Raw genomic sequence first — 23798 nt, 5'->3', positions numbered from 1 at the left:
GAAAAATGTACACTACCTGATCAATCACTGTAAAGCTGAGGTATTGAACACCTCCTCCCCAAATATCACAAGACATAAAAATACACAGTGATAACACAATAATATGAAATAATAGCCTGACCACATACTATTCCTCGACAGAATAAAATTATAGAAATTTCATATAACTTAAAATAACCAGAGATTACATCATGTCATGGTTCTCTTTCCTACCTTTTGTGCTGTTTCTGATACTGGCATTAAATTTGTTTTACATTGTGTTAAATATAGTGGTTCCCTGACTTTGAATACCAAATGTCACTGTGGTATTAATAACAAAGGCAAATTCCACACAGAAGGTTAGGGAAGACACAGTGTTCTGAATCTCTCAGGCTGAGGTTTATAGGTAGTGACAGAGCGTCTCATAACCTGAAGTTAGATTTTGGGTTTTAAAACAAAGAATTCAGTCATAACTAAAAGGGTTTTCAGTAAGTCATCATGGATGTCAATGTGCTCAATAAACTGTAGCAAAATAGAACAAAAATAGAAAGCACAGGTTCTTCTCCCTGCATATCTATGTAGCTTTAGAGAAGCACATACCTCCTACATATAGCAATCACAGCTAAAATCAGCTCTGACAAACAATCAGAGAGTGAGGAAAGCACTGTTAATGCTGAGCTTCCAAGAGAAAGAGTTTGGATGGTTCTTTGTGAAATGCCTTTTATTATACTTAGCAATAATATGGGGCTAGCACTGGATATGGAACAAAGCAAATGCCTTGAAAACTAAACAACACAGGACATAAACACAAAAGGGAGCACTCTAAGGCATAAAATGTTTGGCTACTGATGTGTGAAAAGAGCAGTCATCTTCTTTCTGTTAGTTCTCAAGATACTTCAAGTTTTAGGAGAAGATCTGGATGGGAATTTTAATTTTCTTAAGAACACATATGTTTTATAACAGATACATTTTTCACACTCAACAAAAATATTTTTCTCTAAGCTTCAAAAAATTTAAGAGAATCCCTTTACTCATTTAACATAGGAACTTACGAAGAAATGAATCTTAATTTCTCAGATGTCTCCTCCACCTGTATTGCAGACTGACTGTACTGTTTGAACCTTTCATTTCAACAGAGATAAAGTAATCAATGTACAGATGAGCTGTTAACTATGATTTTCTTTCTCTCAGAGTAAGCCTTGCTCCTTTATAATACTTCTTCATTTTTCCCTGCTTTTACATCCAACTGGTTTTGTGTCTATTAATACTGCAGCATTTTATATAAGGCAAAAACTAAGTCAAATACAGCAAACATGACAGAAATATGAATCAGTGAGAAGCTGGTTCACACAGTTGTCATCTAAGAAGTTTCTGTTTGTGCTTTATATAATTATTTTCAGTCCATCAGATTAAAAAACATGAAGATGTGATATGCTTCTTAAGCCTCTATTTTGAATGTTTCTAGTTGACATTTACTTATTTTTTCAGTATTGTCTAGCATATGTTCTAGCTAAATTAACTGACAGGGAGAGGGATGATAAATGCAACTGCTTTTCATCCTTCTCTCAAGAAAATTACTTGAGAGGAAGTCAGCAATTACTTTACCACAAGCCTTCCTTTAAATTCATAAAAAATACATGTGAGCAACTGACTCAACAGAGGGAAGTCAGAAAAGTGATGGAAGAATCTCTATGAACCCATGATTTGTAGCAAGAAGGAAAAAAATCAATAAAACAGCAAAATAAGTACAAAAAAACACCCCCTACGCTGTCCTGAGTGGTTTTGCTATAAATACCTGTAGCCCTCTGAGACCACTGAGCTGCCCTGGGTGGCAGCTGCACAGTGATGGTCTCCCCCTTGGGCAGGGACACCTCTCGAGGCTGAGAGAGCCCTTACCCAGCATCTCATACCTGCAGCAAGTACAGACATTTATGTCAGATCTAAAGGTGTGTTGTGTGCCAGTGCCAGGGTATAAACCTGGCAATGGCTCCATCAGGAGAAGTGGAGCGAGCAGGAGTATCTGAATTATCGCAGCCTATTTCCCATGTTCATGCTCAGTAAAACAAAGCAAGTAATAAGCCTCTAGTGTAGCCAGCAAAGCATTGCTTGCAGTCCCACTGCCCTCCACATGATCCTGTGTTTGATTACTTTCTGAAAAGTGGATAAAAGGAGAAGAATTTTCCTAAGACTATAAAAATATTTCAGGAGTTGGTGGAGCTCAGCCTGGGGTATCACAGTCATCCTAAAAGCAAAAACCACACTGAAAATAAGGAGAGAGGAAGCATGTACATGTATACACTTCTGAAGATTTAAGCACAGTAGGGGAGCAATTGTCCTACTTTGTGAAGGGAAAGTACATTTGATTTAATTCCCGGGCTACAAGGAATGAAACAAGAAGGCCAAGTGAAAAGCGGTAGGATGTCAGTAGAAATCCAAAGAGACTTAGGTTTCTATTTTGTACAGAAACAGGCCTTCTGGTTTACCAGTGCTGTTGCTTTCTGTGCACACTACTTGAATATATTCATGCCCATAGTCTGCAAGTGCTGCCCAGAGGCTGTTCCAAGTCTCATTCTGACAGCTCAAAGCGTATTTCAGACTGCAATGCTGTGCCCAGTACTGTTCTTCAGACAAAAAATTACAAACAAGGAGTCTCAGTCCAGCTTCCATTTTAAACCTATGAGAGTGATACATTTGTTGCTGACTCTGACTCCATTTGTATCTCCAAAGATCAAAGATCCTGCATGTAATGTTCACGCTCTTTTATTAAAAAACCTTATAAGTAAACAGCTGTTCTTTACTGGGCCGCCTAATCCCAACTCTTTGCAAAACTTTCCTGTCACCATTCCTGAATTTCCCTTCAGTCCAGGTGCCCTCTTTTCTTCCTGTCTTGGGTAGGCAATTCTCACACAAGGCTTTCTTGTCTCTATCTAGAACAAGAACATAGAACTACAACTATGATTTTCAAGCCATTCAAACTCATTCTGCTGATGTCTTCAACTATATCCATGAGTATTTTACTCACCAGAAACATTTCAGGACTTAAAATACTATTTACTTTGTTGCTCATTAACTTGTGGGTTTTTGTTGTTTTGCTGTTGTTTGTTGGGTTTTTTTTTTACAACTCCTATATAGCAGGGCACAGAGTTTCTAATAAATCTACAGGTTTAACTACATACTGATGTGTACAATCACATTTCTAAAGTACAGCAGCAGAGCTTGATGGTGAGGAAATGTCTCAATTTACATAATTAAATCCAAAGCATTTAAGGACGTGCTTAAGCTAAGCACGTGCTTAAATGCTTTTAAAATAAGAATTAAGGTCTTTTAGTCCTTCTGCTTTGAAGTCCAACTTCTGATGCTTGTTGGTGGCATCTACTTCATACAAGACTTCAGGCCTCGCCTTTACTTCCAGGCTCACTTAAGATGGAATTTGCAAATGACACATTAGGGAGAGACAAGATGCAGAGTTTTGTTTTACAGAGGGAGCACGAGCTGCCTTTAGATCTCATACCTTGTCAGGGAGCAGTGACAGAGGGGCAGTGAGGCAGCAATTAAGGGGCCGAGAGCGACCACACAGGGACAGGGGCAGTGACCTGAACAACAAGGGCACAGTCCTACAGCACCCAGGGAACAGGGCTGGAATGGTGACAGGTGCTGTGAGAGCCCAGGGATCATTAGGGAAATGAGGGGTGACAGGCTGGGTCCAAGGTCAGTCTGGGAAACCCAGTCAACAAGTCAGGAACAGCGAAGGACAGAGCTGGGAACAGAGGCACTGCCCAGCCTGGGGGAAGACTGGGGCTGCAGGACTACTGGTGCACTCAGGGCCTGGCATTTCTTCATGGATTAACATTAGATTTCACCATTTTTATATTTAAAGAAGCCACTGACAGAAAAATAAATCTCATGCTAGGTACAAGAGCAAGCCTCAGGCTCTTGTGCAAACATTTTAGTTGCAGGAATTTACTGCTTTCAGGGAGCCTTTTCTATTGACATAGGAGATACATATGTTTACAGTGGATCTTAGTAAGATCCTAAATTATTTAGAGAAAGGATGAGGAGAAATGGTTAATAAACAGAAAAGAGCAATGGCTTAGTGTTCAATCAATACTACAAAATTCTTATTTGCAGATGCTTTTCAATGAAGCTGAAGAAACTGAGAGAGAATGAAGGAACTGTGCCTAGGCCAGTTCAGCTCAAGATCAGAGAACCAGATCTTTTGGATTTGTATTGGATCATAATCTGAACACGAATTATCAATATTGTGCTGGTGCAGAGAAATATCAGTTGTACCAGGATATTCAGTTTTCTAGCAACTATGTTCCTTTTACCTAATGAGTGGAAAATCACAGCACGACAAGAAATCAGCAGGTCACCTCACCATTGCCATGACTCAAAGTAGGAACAAATAGATCAACAAAGTGCTCCAGGTTACACCTGCCTCTGGAATCATAATTGTGATGTTAATCAGCTTCCTCATACAGTCAACAACAGAGCCTCAGAAAAACTTACGCTGGCATAAGACAGTGTGAGAGAAAATGAGAAGCAAGGGGAAGAGGAACAGCAGGGATGATTTATACCAGGTGGCTTATACCAGTATAATGTGCTGAACTATGATGCAATTTGATCTTACTGAATGTCTTCTGTATTGTTGATTTAAAAGCATGTTTCTGAATGGTCAAAAATGTTTCAAAATGGAATTCTGTGTTCCACACCCCCAGCTTTGCATCACCTGCAAAATTAATAAGTGTGTTCTCTGTTCCATTATTTATATTGTTAACAACAAAAAGACCCAGACTGAAGACAGGCTCTAGAAAACCAGCAATATATTCTTTCCTTTTGACAGAAAACTAATGCATATTATGAAATACTGCTTGTTATGCAGTCAATTTTGTACATACCTTATAATATGTTTATCCAGGTCATATTTCTCTAACTTTTTAATGAAAATGTCATGTAAGTGTCATAAACATAATCAAACTGACAACAGGCTCTTTCCTATCCACAAGGCCTGTTCCCTACTGGAGGAGAACATCAAGTTATCTGGTGTGATTTATTTTTAACAGATCCATGTTGGCTGCTATTGTTCCTTGGTTATCATCTAGGTGCTAATAATAGTCTGGGAGGTTACTTGTCCCAGGATTTTTCCATGGATTCAGTTAATTACACTTAAATCAAGCTGTATTTCTCTGGCTCCAACCCCACTTTGATAACAGCAATTTACAGTTACCTCTTCTGGTTTTTTCAGCTTCTCATTCACCTTCTTAATTCAGTCATTCTTCAGCTGTCTTTTGATTATGATCGCTAGACTCAAACTATTTGAAAATATTCAGTTCATCCGAGTGTTCCTTATCTGTTCTTTACCTACTCTGGGCTGAGACAATTTTGTTCTCAGTGTCACCAGTCTTAACTATCTGCTTGTGCATGATCTTTTTTGTAAGTCTGATACAACAGGTGCAACAATCCCTTTAGCTTTCTTTATAATTTGTTAACATTTTCTTCTCTATTGAGTAAAGGAATAATAATTTCTCTATCTCTTTCTTAGTATGAATATACTTAAGGATAGCTCTTGATAGTTCAATGGTTTTGCAGCACTACCTTTTTTAGTCTTTCTTTTTCTTAATAATTTGACCCGTCTTCCTTTGTGTTTTCTTTGTGTGCTTAAAGGTCAAGGGAGACCTCATGATGTGGTCAAGCTAAGCTTACTGTTATTTCTATCTTACTCACAACTGGGATAAATGTGCCTTTCAAATTATTTTCTAAAGCATCATTCCTTTTCTTAACTCATTTCTTTAGACTTCCTTCCTATGAGGTCTTAAGTACTGATTGCTTAAGTCCTTATCTTTCATGACATCTGTTTTTATTTAGCTGTTCTTTTTCCTTCCTCTTCTATGGACAAGCTGTCATTTTGCAAATGCTCTTTTTTGTGAGGAAAATGCTGCCCCACTTTAACATTCTCATCCAGTTATTCTCCACTGGCAGTCTCCAAAAAAACCCCACAACAACCCCAAACCACCCAACCAAGCCACTATATTCTTGTGGCTAGGCCCTATTCTAAAGAAGTCACATCAGAGATACCAACACCTGACAGCATATTACTGTTCTAATAAAAGGGGTTTTTCACTTCACCAAAGGAAAGCTCAGGAAAGAAGTGTGAGAAACAGACCACAGACACTGCCAAAGGTGAGAGACTGAGTGAAATGCAGAAGTAAGATATAAAACTGCCTGGGATTGCTTCTAGCAGCAGAATGTCTTCTTGTATGTGAGCAAGGGAGTAGAAGGGGACAGATCTGTTCCAGGTTGCACATGGCAGCAAATTATCAAATTGGGAGACCCCTGAGAGAAAATACTCTGTGCTTATCTCTGTGAGCAGTAATCCTGTGTTTTAGAAATAGAGGAAGAAAAGAACTGCCAAATATTGGTGTTAGTGCTGAGTTGCTTGGTTTGAGTATTCAGGCCTCACAGGCAGGTTGGGGCAGGAGGTGTGTGTATATGGCACGTGTGTGTGTTAATGGGGGAGATATTTGCAGGAGGTTTGTGCTGCAGGTTTAGGTGTTTTGATGAGTCAGCAGTGACTGAGAAAACAGCATTTTGTAGAATTCTTATCAAGCTCTAATTGTGGATAGGAGCCCCTGAAGACCTTGAAAAAGCCTGATGGGACACCTTATTTCCCAAAAAGAGACTAATTTCTTCCACAGTAGAATGGCATTCACATACTGCCTCCAGCTTTACAGACCAGGGGCTGCTGCCCCTCTTTCTACACGGAAATCCCTTTGAGTGAGACAGTATTGATACCTGATCGTGTTTTTTTCAAACTTATTTGTGGAATTAAGCAGGCTCAACAGTTTGACCTGAAACAGAGCTGTCCTAGTGCTGTCCTGCGGAGAAGGGCAGCCCAGTTGTAATGGTCAGGATGGAAAGATGTGCTGCACGCAGGTTATGTGAAATAAAATCTGAAGGATAAGACAGCTCTCAGGGGATGTCCATGGCTCCAATTGCCTCAACAACACCCCCTTAACCCACTACTCCAGCTACATCTCCACAGACCTTTGCCTTTCAGATACATGTTTACAGTACAACTGCTTCACAAACCCACAAACTAGGAACCAAATCTGGCTTCTGCTGCACAGGGCTCGGTCTGGCACACGTGGCAGTAAATCGTGTAGGCACAAAGACCTGGCTCTGTGCTCTGTGAATGGCACCGGGCACACCTGGCTGCACGTACCTGCAGGCGTCCAGACCGGGACTGGGCTGGAGCCCCACTCGGGTTTGGAGCTGGAGCCCCGCTTGGATTTGTCCTTTCTTGCGCGGGCCACTGCCATTCCTTGGCCGACCTACACCAGCTGCAATGGCACTTGAAAAACTCGTTTATCGAGTTAAGGCCGCTGCCGAGCGGGTCGGCGAACGGGACCACGGTGACGGGCGTGCAGAGCTGTGCCCGGTCCTTCCCTTCTTCCCGAGGGGGCGAACCGCGGGCAGCTGCGTGGGGCTGACTGCGATAAGGGCGAGGAGGAGGAGGGAGGGGAGCAGCCAGACGAGAGCAGAGGCAACAGGCAGGAGGGAGCCGAGGACGGGGATCGCGCAGCCCGCCGAGGGAGCAGCGGCGGAGGGAGGCGATGGGGAGCGGCGGGAGGCGGGCGCAGCCGGGGCGGAGGGAGGAGCGGGCGGCCGGGCGCAGCCAATTCGGGGGGACACGTCCATTTTTCGGCGTGAGTCAGGCACGTCGGTGGGGTGATGCTGCGGCGCCGGGCAGGGGCCGGGCCAGCCGCGGGGAGCGGCCCGCCCGCTCGGGCCCGGAGTCTCGGCCGTGCCGGCGCTGCCGCCGAGCGGAGCGTTGCTTCCTCCTTCCCGTCCCTTCCCTTCGCCGGGGCCGGCGCCATGGCCGGGGGCGCTGGGCCTGCCGCTCCCTGACACCCGCCTGCCCGCGGAGGTACCGCGGCCGCGCCGCGCCGGGGGATGCGGGGACGGCGGGGGACCGGGAATGGGACCGGGCGGAGGGAGGAAGGGAGGGAGGGGGCGGGCAGGTCACAGCGCTGACCGCGGGTAAGGGCAGCCCTGCACGGTGGGGAAGGGGAGAGCGGCGGGGGTGGGCGGTAGAGCCGGGTGGGAAGAGAAGGGGTCCCGGGGCGGGGGGTCTGGAGCTCCGAGGCTCCGGAGCTCACAGGCTCCGTGCAGCTGCGGCCTCTCCCTCCCCGCAGGCTGCTGCGAGCGGGGCTCCTCCGGGCATCGGAAGGGAGAGTGAAGAATTGCCCTTGCCCCGGGCGGAGCTGCCCCGTTCTCCTGGAGCCCGGGAAGGAAGGACTGCAAAGGGAACCTCTGGACGTTTCATGTTTCGTCAGCCCGGCAGAATTTTGGCTTTGATTCCGTCTTGCTCGTACCTGTTCCTGGAGAAGAGGCACCGTCCCGCCATGTCTCGCTACAGCCTCCACAACCTCCTGGACTGGATGTATGGGGGGGTGGACCCCAGCTTTGCCGGCAATGGAGGGCCTGAATGCGCTGCCTTTCTCTCGGGGAAGCAGCGCTTGCTGGAGAGTTTGGTCTTCCTCAGCGTAGGCATCGTGGAGATCCTCCTGTCCTTGGGGAAGCTCAGGCATCTGCACCTCAGGGAGCTGGAGAATCTGCTGCAGCAGCCCCAGACTAAGCAGGAGAGCTTGGGCAAGAACGTGCTCCTGGTGCTGCTCTGCCTCATCTTTGGACTGGAGGTGGGCTTCAAGTTTGCCACCAGGACTGTCATTTACCTCCTGAATCCCTGCCATGTGGTCACCATGATGCAGGTAAGGCTTGTGTAGGGTCACCTGGAAGTTGGCTCTTGTGGTGTACTTGCAAGGCAGTATTTTTCCCGTAGTCTGTTTGTGGACCAAAAGTGCATAGCAAAAGTACAAATGCTAAGAATTGATATAAACATTTTAAACTCAGTTTTTAGTCAGCTTAAGTGAAACCTCTCAAGTAACCTGAGTCAGACGAAAAGGTGAAATTGTAGCTATGATTAATGTCCGAATCTCTGGTTGAAAATGTAAATAATTAAGGTTTTCTCAGCACTTGCTTTCACCTGATCCTTGTTTCAAGACTAGAAGAGACTGTTTCCACTGACAGTAGTGCTCAAAGTTGCACCAAACCTAAAGAGAACAGGATAATTGCGAAAGCAGCTGTGTAATCTCTGTGCAACTTTTTCAAGCGAGTGACTTCTTTGGGTGTGAATGTGTTTTGTGAAGGTGTTGGAGAAATAAATTATTCTTTGTTGGTTTACCTTTCTAATCTTAGCAACTGAGCAGTAAGGAAGCAGGTGTTACCTGTGTCTCATACATGGAGTTGAACAAGGTGATATGGCCTAATACCTGTGGATAAACCATGTGTTTTAATGACTTGTTGCTGATGTGTAAAAATGTGCAACTTGTATAGATTTCAAAATAATGGATACATAGAAGGATACATAGATAAACAGTTACTGAACTGGGATATCTAAAGCCTAGAAGCTTGTTTGTTAATACTCCTGTAGATGTACTTAACTGTCAGTCCCACTGAGCTTGGTAAGAAGGGCGGGAGACAAAATTATTACTTTGTTTAATTTTGCTAATGTTGAATCCTCAGCTTAGAAGATTAGAAACAACTTAGAAGAGTGTCAAAAAGGCTTTCATAAAAGCTGGCGTGGTAACAACTGTCTAGGATCAGTAATATTGGATCAGTGCCATTCTTGGTCTCCCACTGCAGGATGCAAAGTGATCTGGGCTGAATCAGATCAAGCCAGTTGTTACATTCACACCTGGAGAGCATTTCCTAACAGGACGGGAAACATCTTTTCTGGTTGTACCAGAGGTTTGAGGGAGATGGGGATTATTTCAAGAGTGGTACAGTGATATTCAAGACCTTTACAGCAATTAATTTACAGTTCCGGAACTTAATTAGTAGGTTATGTAAATTCCTAGGCCGTGATGCAATGCTTGCTCGGTAGTTTACAGCATAGGACACTTCCTTCCTGTGAAGGGGTAGTGATTGCTGTGCAATCAGTTAGTCAGCATTGGGACTGAAGTTATGGAATGACAGTGTAGAAGTAATTAAAATGAAATCATGCAGCCACATTCCATTTCTAGTCAATACTCAGTGATAACTGGGAAATTTTCCTAGTAATTCTCCAGAAAGGAGGTGGGGATATGTTAGCAGTAGGATTTGAAAGTTTAGTTGTCTTTATGATAGGATGTTATGACGTTCAGCAAAATGCTCCCTGGGGGAGCAAGGACTGTTCACTTCTTTCAATAATGCCTTCCCCAAGGAGATGGAGACTTGAGCCCTGTAGTCAGGCATGGGCTGTTCTGAATCTCTTTTTGACCAATTGTGAAGCTTTTAAAAATAATCCTGTGCTAATTCCTCATTAGAAATGATGTTCCAGCATTTGTGAAATTGAGAAGGTGAGTATGTCAGCAAAATGCAGAAGTTGGGCCCTTCATTTAGAAACAGGCTTGGGCTTAATGTAGAGGATGAAAATAATGGCAAAACCAACAGCTTTCCACAGAGACACCAGGTTAGACATAGGGATAGTCAATGACTTCCAGCAGCAGACAAGTAATAGATAGGTGTAATCTTGCAAGCATTGATTTTTGGCCTAAATATCTGAAGGGCAACAGGTTGGCAAGGTGAAATATATGACAATATAATTTATCTTTCACTTCTGTTCTTGCAGTAGTTTATACATAACCCTGCTACCATGTCTAAATAATAGGATGAACAAAGTAGGAGGTGAAGAGATGAAAGGTACTACAACAATCAGGATCACTTCAAAGAGAAGCCAACCGTAGCTGTTGTTAAAGGGCTCTTCTTTCACTCCATTTCTCTTTTCATTTTCTTCACCTCAGCAACAAAGGCTCTGGGCTCTGAGCCAAAAATATTCGGAACTAGAAGTTATCCTTCGGATTTTCTCTGCATAAAAGCTAAAGTTCTGCTCTTAAAAGACCTAAGACTGAAATGAGATCAAAATAATATGGGATTTAGATGTGTGGTGCGTTTGGGAAGACAAAACTGAGTAATATTAGGGCTACTGGGTTCTACAAATGAGTCTGTTTTGATCAGGTGTCTAATTTCTGCCTATCATGCCAACTTCTGTTCAAATCAAGTCTTTTCATAAGTGGAAAGAATTAGCTTAGATGTGTCATTGTAAGGAGGAAGTGTCAGTGAAGTAAACATATTTAACTACCTGAACAGTTGTTGTGGTTAATCAGCTTCAGAGAATTTGTTGCTGCCCTGTCACCTGGCTGAATTATCTACAAACAGTGATAATCATTTCCAGCCCTGCTCTGGGTTTTGGCTTCTTGCATAGCTTCTGGAGGAAGAAGGGTGTTTCTTCACCAGTGTCATAAGTGCAGCATCATTGAGAGATAAATATTTAAACTCTTAAAAAAATTATATGTATTTTGAAACAAAGATTAATGGAAACTTATTTGGTTTCTCTGCCAGCTGTTGGATGGGGATGGGCTTGGTTTGTGCAGTACAATGCTTAGCTAATGTTTGGTACATCAAGGGGAGATGTCTATGAAGGAATTCATACTGAACTCTTTCTTCATGTAAAGAATGGTCTTTGTGAAAATTATTTGAATACTTCTGTTTAAAAAAAAAAAAACAAACCACAAACCACTTGCCTTTTAGGACTGGGGATATAACTGGAGCAAGTGCTGCTGCTGTAAACCTGGCATAAAAGGGTATCCTAAGAGGGAAACATTAAATCCTTAGGGTGTTGCAAACCTATTGGCCTTTGCATAGCAGGAAAAAATTCAGCATATGTGTAAGGAACCAGGTTTATGTTTTGAAGACACTAATCCTTTCCAGTATTTTAGGACACAGAACTGTGGTACTGAAATTGTCTGTGAAGGAAGTCTTAAATTTCTGATTCAGCAGTGGAAGAGGGAGGGTTCCCTCAAGAGCCAATCACAGCACTATTGATTTCTTTGCAAGTTTTGTGAAGGAGACTTTTGGCAGCAGCCAGAATGTGCTTGTTGAGAAGTGTCTGCATAAGTGTTGTCTCCCTGTGTATGAGCATCAGAACACCTACAGAATTACTTCTGTGAGGTGAAAGGGTTTCATGCCTTGCAGTGTCAAAACCAATGATATCAACCCAATTTTCTTTATCTGTTCTGTATTCTTTAGGCTATAAATTTTTCTAACTCTTCAATCACAACCCTTGTGTTCATGTAGCAGTTCTTCATTTCACATTTAGGGAAGGAGCACTGAAAGCACTGGTGTTTCTCAGTTGCAAACCTCATTTCTTGCAAAAGAGGGCATTTTACCCCCAGGAAGGTGAGGGCAGCCTCAGGGGCACAGATAGGAAGTGGCAGATCAGGAGACACTTCTTCACTTCCTTTATGCTGGGTCTGTGATGCTCCAGATTATGAGTGTGGCTTTCAGAACACCAGGGCGTGCTCGGGTGGTTTGATCTGCCCCTGGTTCTGAGAACTGTCAGCCTTTTCTTAATTGTTACAATTTGGTTTTAAGCAATGATTTTGTTGTGTTTCAAAAACACTGTCAACTGAAGTTTAGAGGCTTTTACTGATACTGTAATTAATGTAGTAATTACTTGGTGAGCTGAGGAAAAGCTTTTCTGTGATAGTTTTAACATAGTATATACTTCGTTTCACCGCTGTGTTTATTTTTAGTAAATCCCAGCATATAGTAGAGAAATGGAGAAGTAATGGCAAGGATTCCTATTCAGAAATAATAGACATTTTTAATTTAGTATAGAAAGGATAGCAAATGTGTCTTAAGGCTGTGATTCACGGTTTTCTTTGTTTCAGAAGATTATGGTTCAGCCATTTTAATTTAAACAAGATTTGGCCTGTGATGCTTTATCCTGAGCTGAAAATGTGCCCTTTAGTCCAGGTGACAGGGACCACGGGAATGTGTCATGGTGCTGGTCAATGTTTGAGCTGAGGAACTGGAGTTTAAAGCTCTTGGTTAAGCCTTTGCTTTGAAGTTGCTAGAATTTGGAAATGCCTCTGTGCTTGAGGCTAGGTAATTCTCTCCTTTATTCTGGGTACTTTTAGGAGAAAAGAATATAACAAGCAGGGAACTGACACAGGGTAATCTTCCTCTCTAAACTGGAGTAGGAACTGAATGGTTGGAAATGGTATATGAAAAAGCTTAACTTTCTCTGACCCCAAATATTTACACTGTGGGTTATCATCTAAAGACCACTAGATGAATGATTAAGTAACCAGATATTGGTTTGTTTTGATGAGATCATCACAGATTTAAAGCAAATATAATTCAAAGGGCCACATGTGTAGTTTGAGCAACATATTAGAGAGGGACAGGCCTCTTTTCTTTTTTCCTCTTCTGTTTAGTTTCTTTTTTTTGAGAACAGAGCTATTTATATTGTTTCAGTGTGTTATAATGTATCACTGTTGGCTGCAATATATTTTTAGGAAGGATTTTTTTTATCCTATTTGGCAGTTTCACCCACCATTTCATGTAGGTTGTTTGCTGGTGACTTAAACTGATGTTTCAGGAGTCGCTGCCTGAGGCCTTTAGGAACCTCAGTGGGGTGGTGGACTAAAACAGCAGCAGTGACCATACTGGACACCTTATAAATTCCAAGGATTGGGATGTCTTTCACCTTCCAGTCTAAGAAACCCTTCTGTGCTGTCTCCTTGCCCTGCTGTAAATGTTTGCACTGCCAGTCACAGATGATGAGTTTTACTGCAGGGGTTGTCCATTCCCTGCAGCAATTTGAACCTTGATGTTCCCCACGAGTCCTGAGCCATGAATTCAAAGCCTGCAAAGGGTGTAATGGCACTCATGTTTCTGGTGACACTTCCTCAGGGCTTTAGATTGATGTGGTGAGGGTTTATGTTTATTCAGATGGCCAAGTAATTAGTGTCAAGCCAATTTAATTGTTTGTACTGTGATACTTTGTTGGTTAGTGAAATGCCAGCTTAAATTATCAGGAATGTGGTGCTGTATGCCTTAGTTTTTTATGGATTGTGTTGCTGTTTCTGTTTCTTTGGCAAAAATTGGCTGTAGTAAGATATTTATTATCCTGCTGGTTTTAAAGATCACAAATTTCTGTTGTAAAATCCAACAAATTGAGGGATTTTGAACTGCAACAGGAAAAAACGTATTGGTGACTTGAGGCCGAGTAGAGCAGGACTTTGCTGTGATGATTTTGCTTCTGTAGGAAACTGATGCAAAACATCTTGTTTGGGAGGAAGACGTAACAAAAGTGAGTGTATGTGAAAGTGCATGTAAAAATTTTATTGTGAACTCATGCAAGCTCCTGCAGTGTCACTGACAGATTTAGATGTAATTTAATTTAATTTACACTGAATTTAGATTTTCTTAAGAAATCGGACTTTTGCTTTTTTGATTGTCAGGTTTTGTTAAAGCACTGATTTTAGAATGGGGAATGAAGTAACCCACTACTAGTGAAGGACTGGTGCATAAAGTGGTGAGGGGAAAAAAGGAAAAGTAACTTCAGTGACCTCTGAAATACTAAGATGTGATAACTAAAGCTAATGCACGCATAGAAAGACCTGAGTCATGTTAATAATTAATCCTAAAATATGAGAAATCTAGAAATCTTTTACCTAAGACTCTAAAAGGAAAGAGGGTGAGTATAGGTTTATCAGTTAAAAAACTAAACCTGTGGAAGGGGAGATTAATCTAGAATATCTGTCCTAATGAACATATATAATTTACAATACATTAGATTATAGAGGATGGAAACTGTTCAACTTGCTACACCTCATCCATCCCTGGGTAGAACTGGGAAGCTGGGAGGTGGAAAGCAGGGACAGGCAGCTTCTTGTGCTCCCTGAGTCTGGTTTATGTAACACAGAAGCTACTTTTATTGAAGTATTTCTTAATGCTCTGCCAGCAGTGTTGCTTTGAATCATGAGTATCCTTCACATTAGGTTAGCAATTCCACAGGACACATTAATCCCTAAAGCTGTGTGACAGTGAGGCAGCTGTGGTTTTTATGCTAAAATATTAAATACATTCAACTTGCTGCTATTTAGCAACTGGAATGTCACATCTTTTTCAGATGTGGCAGTCTGAGCTTGTCAAACCACGGGTATGATTTTTATTTCAGTTACCTTTCAGAAAGCAAATGATGGCTTATAAGTGGTAGGGCTGAATTGATAGTTTATGCAGAAAGAAATGCCAAGTCAAAGCTATAAGGTGGAGCTGTTAAACTGTTACTTCCTGATAAATGATAGAATGATTATTTTGAACTTACTTTAAAATTAAGTTTTGAGTTAATTAACCAAGACTTTTATATCTCTTAAATTGTCCCTCTGCTTAGATGTTCCTTGTCTTGTGTGGGAAAATGGATGGTTTTTATAAGTACAGTAAAGTACACTTAACCCTACCACTCTTGGGTAAGTATACTTTATTGTATCTTAGCCTTTTAAACATACCTTTTAAACATACCTTTTAAACATACCTTTTAAACATACCTTTTAATCTCTTCTGCTCTGGAGAGTACTTGGATACACCTAAGAGGGTGAAAAGTTTTATTTCAGTGCAGATTGACCAAAGCCTGTCTCTCTCTTGCTTTTTTTCCTTTTGTTTTAAATTCATTCCAATTTTGGAATAATCTGGTTTCCCCGAATTTTTCACATTGCTCTGAATATTGCCAGTAGAAATTAAAGTATAACCTCTTGAAACTTTCATTCTGAAATAGTACACTAAACCAATCAATTTATGATCTGGTTAAGTGATCAGGACTGCAGTGTTTGAAAAGAAAGATGTGTTTCCAGTCTGCTGCAAGGAGATACTAAATCAAACAGGCGGCTCAGGGACAGACAAGCTGCGGTTTTGAAAGGTAAATGAAATCCGTGCTGTGTGTGTGAGATGCAGGGGTTTTACTCGTCCTGTGCTTGGCTGTCTTCTGCCAGGAGCTACTCAGACATCTGTAAGTGTTCCCATTGATCTCAGGAGTGCTACTTCGTGTGATGCTGAATCTGGAATGGTTAGAATTGTGTGACTAGTTCTGTTCTTCCCCACTACCTATTGAATTGTCTTTTGTCTCTTTAGTTTGTTGATCAAACAAGATGATCTTTGTTATGCATGTTTCTGTCTCAGCAGGGCTAAGGCTGGTGGAAGAAAAGCTTTTCATGACAAGTTTTGACTTCCCTCTCTGCCGCAGTGTACTGACTGAAAATTAGTGCCATTAAAATACTTTTGAGAGGAGCTCTTATGTGTAGTATTTTGTGGAGATTTGGAACGTTCTGGAATAAAAGAAAAGCGGAAATCCAGCCAACTCATAGGACCAAACAAACAAAATCAGTGAGCTCTCCCTATTTAGCTCATGGAGTGAGGCAATAACATTCAATTAATAGGTATTTGAAGAGGTGTTTTTCTTTAGTTCAGAGGCAGTATTGCTGTTCCATTTTGAACAAAAGATTGTACATATCTTTTGAGAATAGCTCTTGAGATTTTTACTAGTCTTGATTTTTGAAATGTTGATTACTAAAACTGGTGGTGAAACGTGGCATTCTAACACGTCAAAGAAACTGGGAAATGTTAGACAAAGGAGAAAATTTGCAGCTGACAGCTGAAGCATTTGAAGATCTGTTCCATAATCCTGAGTTTTAACATAAACATTCTGGTTATGATTTTTCTGCTGTCGTAAAAAATGGAAGTCAGGCTTATTTTGTGAAAGATCCCCCCTAACAGAGGGATTTGCATGCTTAAAAGTGTTAAATATTTATTTTTCCCTCATCAGTTCCTAAAAATGTTTCTTTCAGTAGAGTTGAAGTAAAAATAAGCAGCTGTGAATCTTGTTCTCTCCTTTGCCTGTCTCCATGGTAGTGAAGTGTTTTAAATTGGTATGTCCATCTGAGTCTTTGTAGCAGTGCCATCCTTTTTAAATGTGAGCTGGTTTTTACCCTCAGCACTGAGATTCAGTGTACAGACGTGTATTGTAGCTTTTGCTCTACCATGGAGTAGTTGGAACACTCTGCAGTGCATTAGAAAAAGAAATGTCTGGTGTGATTAAGACACATTTCTGGTTTGATTAATTTGTGCATATAAAGAAAAAGCTCAATCTGTAGTTTTCTATTTTTTTTTTTAAGATGTAGGAAAGAGAAAGAAAAAAATTTATCTTGGAAGAGCAGAATTTGTTTCATGGCAGTATTAATTGTGCTTCAAAAGCAACACGTATCTTGTGTCAGTATATAAAAGGATGATGCTTGTCCTCTAAATTTAGATGGGGCATTTTAGCAAATCAACAGAACTTTATTATATAAAAATTTAGATCAGGTCCTGTTTATAGTAGGAGTATGACCTGAAAAGAAAAACAAACATGCTACTCCCATTGTATTCAGTTACTTTTGGTGGCTAATAATTGGTGACATTTTTACAGTAGTTTCCAAATACTCTGAGTGTGACAATGGAAGCATTTAAAGGTGACTGCTAAGCTTACACATAGAGCAGGTACTGTGGTAGCCTTGTTTTGGGAAGTATTAGGAGGCTTTCAGAGACAGGCATCTTGTGTGGGACCCTCAAGAGCTGGATCTGGCACTGCTGAAGGGAAGGGCAGTGGTGGTGCTGTAAATGCTGGTCTTTAGCACAGCAAGGACCTTATCATGATTGAGGGTTAAGGGACCTGCTGTAGAAAATGATTGCTAATACAGTAATCTGCTTTTTGAGAGACCTTTTATAATGCCAATAACAACAGGCTAGAATTTGGCTTGTTTGTTTGGCACTGAACTCTTGGTGCTGCTCATACTGCTTAAATCCTTTTTATGTGGGTAAAGTGAGACCTTTTAATTTTTTCAAGATTTTTAGTCTTTTCTAGCTCTGCTGCAAAACAGTTCTTCTGGTTAGCAATGATTTGTGACATGCAGAACTGGGTAGGAAAGATTTAGAAAATGGAGTCTAAAAGAGGTCATGTCATTAATGTAAATTTGTTTCTGATGTTTCAGATTTTTCTTCTCGCCTGTCCCCCATGTCGGACTGCAATGATTCTCTTCAGGTAATACCTCTTCCTTGCTACACTTCTGTCTACTTTCATAATGTATTTTAGAAGTTAGTATTTTATGACTTAAGCAGTGATTAAGTTTTATATGGAGTTGGAAATGCATATTGGTTGGATTGAAAAATGATACATTGAAGGGAATCAGAGCTTAAAGGGTGAGTGTTGGGTCACATACCCTTGGTGCTTCTCTATGGTGGGTTTGGCCTCCCTTTTGAACATGAATTAGCTCAGTAACAGAGGAGTTAATGCAGATTAATTTGTGTCATGGGCCTTGCACCTTTTTATTATCCTCAGTAAAAATTAGTAACTGGGCCTCATTGAAGGCCATGCATACAGTATGAGTCTAATTTTAAAATTGTGGATAGGTAAGGTTAAATAGTTAATGCAAATTCTTGCTGACCTGGGTATTTCTCAAATCCATGCAATCTTTCCTAAAATACTGCATGTTACTTTACGAACCACAAGAGTTTCTAATGTGCATGAGGCTCTAATGGGCAGCAGAGTCCAGTGAGCAGCTAAAGGACTGAATTAGTTGTGTTGTGGGGAAGGTCAGGGGACTTCCTAGGCAGAATGGTGGTCAGAAATGGCTGTAATTGCCACCCCAACATTAAATTCAGCTCTTTCTTGTCTAATTCTGGACATTTCTTGGAAAAATGATGCTGGGGGAATGCCTCCTACCTTCTCTCTGCAACTTTTCCCCATTGTTCCTTATTTTTTGTGCTGGGATTATAGAGATCCTGTGTCAGCTTCTCCATCTTGAAGAGTGTGAAGAGCATGTCTGGTGTCCAGGAAATCTTTGCTAAAGGTTATAGGGCAGAGGCCACAATATTTGTTGGTTTGTTGTTTTGTTTTTTTTTTTTTTTTTTCAGATTGAGTATTTCTATTTTGACACCCTGACAGCATATAAATTATGTGTGAAAGACTGTTTTAAAGTTGTAATACCTTGTCCCCCTCGTCCCCCCCATCAAATTCCTTTTAAATTCCTAACAGTTTATGACAGGCAGTGGTTCGGTGGTTGGTGGCAGTTTATGCTTTACTTAGTACCCAAACTGTTTCAGTCTCCTTTATATAAGATACAATTTTTCTGTTCCTGTGATGCAACAGTGGTTCAGAAAAAGATGGTTGAAAACTGCATAAAATACAGTATTATGACACTACTGTCCTGCCTCATGCTTTGTTTAGGACTTGCTGTTGCATTTTGATAAATGTAGTTCTTTTATTTAAGGGACTTCTTTCAGATTCCTGAAGCTTTTCTTTGAAGCTATACATTCGTAGGGTTAAGCAGGATAGAAACTGTTATCAAATATGCTATTTTAAGCTCTGGAAGACAAGTGAACAGCAGAATTCCAGCTATCTAGCAGCTTGCATCATGAACAGGATTATGGACAGTCCAGGCTTTCTAGGAATCCAGAGCTTATTATAGAAAGCAGTCCTACTTTAGGAAATTCTACAAATGTGTATTTAAATATATGTTTTTGTCCTGGTTATTGCATTTACCAGTATCTCATTAATTGCATTTAACAGTGACTTTATTCAAATTCAAGCCAAAAGAATTTTAAGTGTCTTGCTACCTTTTATTGAAGAGATACTACGTAAAATAAGTGAAAGCACTGCATTGGATTTCCATCTGTGAAAAGAGTATCCCATCTTTTTCCTAAGGTTGCAGATGCACATGCTGAATGGGGCCCTGTTGGCATTGCTGTTTCCTGTTGTTAATACACGCCTGGTGAGTGTACTGTAGTTTTCTTCCTTCTTTTTAATTTGTTTCTAAAAGATTTTCTTTGGAAAGATGTCAGAGCTTTGCTTTGTTTGGCCTTTTAAAGTTTATTTTACCAGGCTGTAGATTCCCAGTACAGGTCATTACAGTGGAGCCAAAATACCACTGTATTTTTGGGGTGTCTGTGACTCGGTGTGAAAAACCAACACTGCTGCATTCCAAGCATCAGTTCCCTCCTGGCCTTAAAGGAGAGGAAACTTTAATGGCTTTGAAAGAGGCTTTCACAGGTTAACCTGGTGGCATGTGGTCAAAATTCAGTTCCAGGCTTTTCAGACTCTGTGTAAATGTAAGATTCCTCTGGCCTGGAAAATGCCAAATGTTGTTCTTGGCTGTCAACCCCTCTCTCCCAAGATTAGGCACAGCAGGTTTCCTTTTTCCCATCTAAGTTTTCAAATCTGCTATAAAACTCCAGTCTCCTGGACAAAAAGTTAACCTATTGTTGTGCCTAGTAAGATTCTTAAACCTATTGGCCATATGGCACATGAATTAATATTATTAACAAAATTGTTGTGGACTTCAGACTCCATTGCAAATCTTGTTATTGGCTCTCCCTTTGCAGATATTAACTGTCTAAATAAGATTAGGTATAAACTTATGCTTATGTGCAGTTTGCAATTGTTTTATTAAAACTTGATACTGCTGAAGGGCATCAAATGAATAAAACAAGTGGGATTTTTTCCTGATAAGGATAAATCTTTTTATTTTGTATTTAAAGCCATCTAGTTTTCAAGTAAATATAACCTTAAGCATGACAAAATTATTTTCCTGGGTAACCTTTGAAGGATAAAATGTTGCAGTATTTAATAACTCATTAGCTTTTGTTTTCTCTGCCACGATCATAGATGTCACTCATATTAGGGCAGTGGTGATTAAACAAGAAAGATGCAGACTATTCACAAAATTGTCTCCATAATTAGGATTGGAGGAGCCAAAGGACAATGTCCAAGAGCAAATATTTTTGGAGTAAATACAACATAGGATATTTTTGGCCTAACAGCTTTTCTCTTTTCAATGTTTCTTCTGGCACAAGATAATGTGGGTGATGTTGTAGAGTGCTGCTGCTTTGACCCAGATTCTCTCGTGGCAGACAGACATTCAGCTCCACAACTACCACTGTAGTTGTTTATGCTGACGTTGTCCTGAAAGCAGGAAATGTCTCCTAAAACTTAGTAGGAATTTCAAAAGAACCTCAATAATTTTGTCTGAGCTGTCTGCTCTGGTTTATAGTATCTAAGTGAAAAACTTTTGGTTGTCGAGAACTGTCGTGTCTCTATGCAGCAACTTCAAATTTCAGTTTTATGATATTTTGTGTCATATTTTTGTGTGTTTCATACAAAAATTTATATACTTAGATATGTCTGTAAATAGTTGTAATATATAGTGTGTGGCACAAAGAGCATGAAAAATTGGTCACCTAACCCAGCGTGGGGAGGGAGATGGTCTGGGGCAGAGAGAGTTCTGAGGTCAGTGGAGCTGGAGAGCAGGAGACTGGTGCCTCCCATCACTTTGAGGGATTGTGCCAAACAGATGCATGGCCCTGAGTGCCAAAAGGCCTCCCTGGTGCCTTTCAGAGTGTAAAATGTGTTTTGTCTTTGTGAATTATTTGATATACAGTTGGATGTTGTCTTGTGGTAGGTTTTTCGTTGTCCTCGGCTGACGTTGTCCTAAAGCTCCCTCTTCCATGGGATTGTTTGGAATCTTGCAGGCAGCAGATAATGGTGCTGATCTGTAGTCTCTGTTTGGAGACACCTGCTAATTTGGCAAGTTCAGCAGGAGGCATGTGCATAATAGCTGGCAGGTTGTGTATCATTAGGGAGATGAACGCAGTGAGATGCAGGAAAAGATATTAGATGTGCAGTTTTATTTGTGCTTACCAATAATCTGAAAGGGGCAAAAGGCAGGAGATAGAGAATGGAAGAGGATCATTGCTTCACCAGCTGATGGATGATTCAGTGGATATCAGGGTTTTGCTTCCAAGTGTTAACCTGTTCAATGTAATTTCCAGAACACCTCTTACAACATTTTGTGGCACAGGCTGTTGGGTCACATGCTTTTGCTACCACTTACATTACTGAATGCATTGTAAGTATTCTTTTTGTATAACTACTTCAACATTAAATTATCCTGAAAAATAAATTGGTTGAAGCTTCTGGCATAATTTCATGGTTTCCATTTTCTTGTCATGCATCTGTTAATTTTTTTTTTTTTAGAACCTCAGTAATTTCAAAATTATTCTTAGATAGTGGTCTCTTGGCAGTGGAAATGGAGAGTTGAGATATTCACTGCACCTACAGAAGAAAGTTTCTACCTTTTGTTGTTTTAATCTTTCAGTTAAACTGTGCTTGTCAAAAATCTTGTTGGACTATAATGGGTACCTGGGATAGTGTTCCAAACAAATGTAGCCTGAAAGATGAGGTCAGTCTATTCTGTTCTTTCCAAGAAAATATTTTCCTGCCTTGGCATGATGTTGAGGTGTCAACAATTAACAGATGCAACCGATGCACCCACTTGTATTTATTTGGCACCTAAATACTCCAGTTATTTGCTACATTATTTATGATGTGCTGATGGAATTAAATTTTGTGCATTGGAATAGACACTGGATAGAGATAAAATTGTTTCTTATGCAGTCAGCTTGTTCAGTTCTTATTCAGAATTTGCAATATTATTTTGTGAGTTCTTTTCCTTTCAGAAATTAAGGGTATTTTAATTTTACCTCATAATTTCATCCCTTTCTCATGATGTGATTAATTCTTGGTCAGCATTAATTATTCACTCTAATCATAGGGTAATCTTTTGTGACTCTTAAGTAGAGAAGATGCTAAGGGGATTGGCTTGTTAGGTTCCCAAGTAGGACCCTAGAAAGGTATAAGAGGATATACAGGAGTAGAAAGATTTCTTTTTACTCTGTGTTTATGTTACATGGAACACAGTGTAGGTCCTGATAACCAGGCTAGGTGGGTAAATTCATTTAACTGGCACAAAGACTCCAAGTGTTTGGAGAGTAGCTGGATTTGTTTGAGCTTTCATATTGCATTAATCAAATTTTAAAGGAAACTCTTTCTACTGGTTTGAAAGTGGGTTGGCTTTTTTTTTTTTTTTTTGCAAGCTGATGTCCTGAAAATGTTGATATAGATAAAGTAAAAAACAGGACATGTCCCAAAGGTGTTGGACTTGTTGTCTCTGCTCACATGGCTGAAATGGTGCAGTTTTAATGTTTCCAGAAGCTGCTATTTTCTATTATTAGAACTGTTTGGCCAGAGAGGTACACATTCAAAATCTGTGTTAGGAGCAGAATCATACTCTGAGCAGGACTTTGAGTACATTCCATGCACACTCCAACCATTGCCTGCTGATTCTTGAAGTAATAATTCAGTTTTCCTGAAGTGCCTGTGCCTGCACAGCAAAGTGAAACAGGTCATGGTAGCTCATGAAGTCATCTCTAAACTGGCTTTATCTAACTGGCACAAGGAAGAACAACGGGAACAGTTGGGGGCTACTGAGAGATTGTGCTTGGGTTGCTGGTAGGTGATAAAGCCAAGGCTGGTGCATCTCTGGGCAGTTGTACATGCTGTGTGCATTAAACTGGTATGAGTGTGTTAGTGATGGTAATGTCTAAGAGGGTGGCTGGTACAGTGCAACATTTGATGTTTGCTGGGCTGTGTGCTGGATGTGCTACAGGAAAGACCAGAACCTGGGAGTTGAATTCTTTCTATTCCTTTTCTGCCATATTCTGCAGTGATTGTACAGAGTGATGGAGGAAGTGCTCTTGCACAGTATGGTGCTTGAGCCAAGATACAAATATTTAACAGAGGGAAGAGTACTACTTTCAGAAAACAGCAAAGTGTTAACCTGCTTGCCCACTGAAAACCAGCTGCTGGGTGATCCCCTGTGCTTATCTTCACTTACAGTTTCTCTTTGCATGTAGAAGGTGCCTCTCTGCTATCTGTGAGTGAATCTTTTATTGATAAAACAGTTTATAGACAAGGCATTTAGGTCCAGGTGAGCCAGTTGCTCAGTACAACTTTATAGTTCCTCTGGTGTGTTTTTTCATTTTCTGTTTGTTGTAGCCTGGCTGTG

At 40.7% G+C, this 23798-nt stretch overlaps 1 protein-coding gene across 3 annotated transcripts in view; it reads left to right on the top strand.

Moving 5' to 3' along the window:
• Positions 1-7507: 7507 nt before the first annotated feature.
• The window catches only part of TMEM164 (transmembrane protein 164), a 33171-nt gene continuing 16880 nt past the window's right edge, over positions 7508-23798 (top strand). For 2 of the 3 annotated variants that reach the window (XR_007904563.1, XM_051787556.1), the window contains exons 1-4: positions 7508-7906; positions 8175-8750; positions 17889-17938; positions 19601-19667. Coding sequence is in view for 2 of the 3 variants with exons in the window: in XM_051787556.1 (XP_051643516.1) it covers positions 8304-8750; positions 17889-17938; positions 19601-19667 (564 nt within the window). In the remaining variant the exon portion in view is untranslated. Of the gene's footprint in view, positions 7907-8119; positions 8751-17888; positions 17939-19600; positions 19668-23798 lie in introns of those variants that run through there. The other variant, XM_051787566.1, reaches the window with a different exon arrangement.

Source organism: Manacus candei, unplaced genomic scaffold (genome assembly GCF_025592945.1).
Source record: "Manacus candei isolate 608988 ecotype Guabito, Panama unplaced genomic scaffold, ASM2559294v1 h1tg000003l, whole genome shotgun sequence".
In the NCBI taxonomy this organism is placed as follows: Eukaryota; Metazoa; Chordata; class Aves; order Passeriformes; family Pipridae; genus Manacus; species Manacus candei.
The sequence above is the reverse complement of the archived record's forward strand: the minus strand, read 5'-3'. Positions and strand labels throughout refer to the sequence as shown.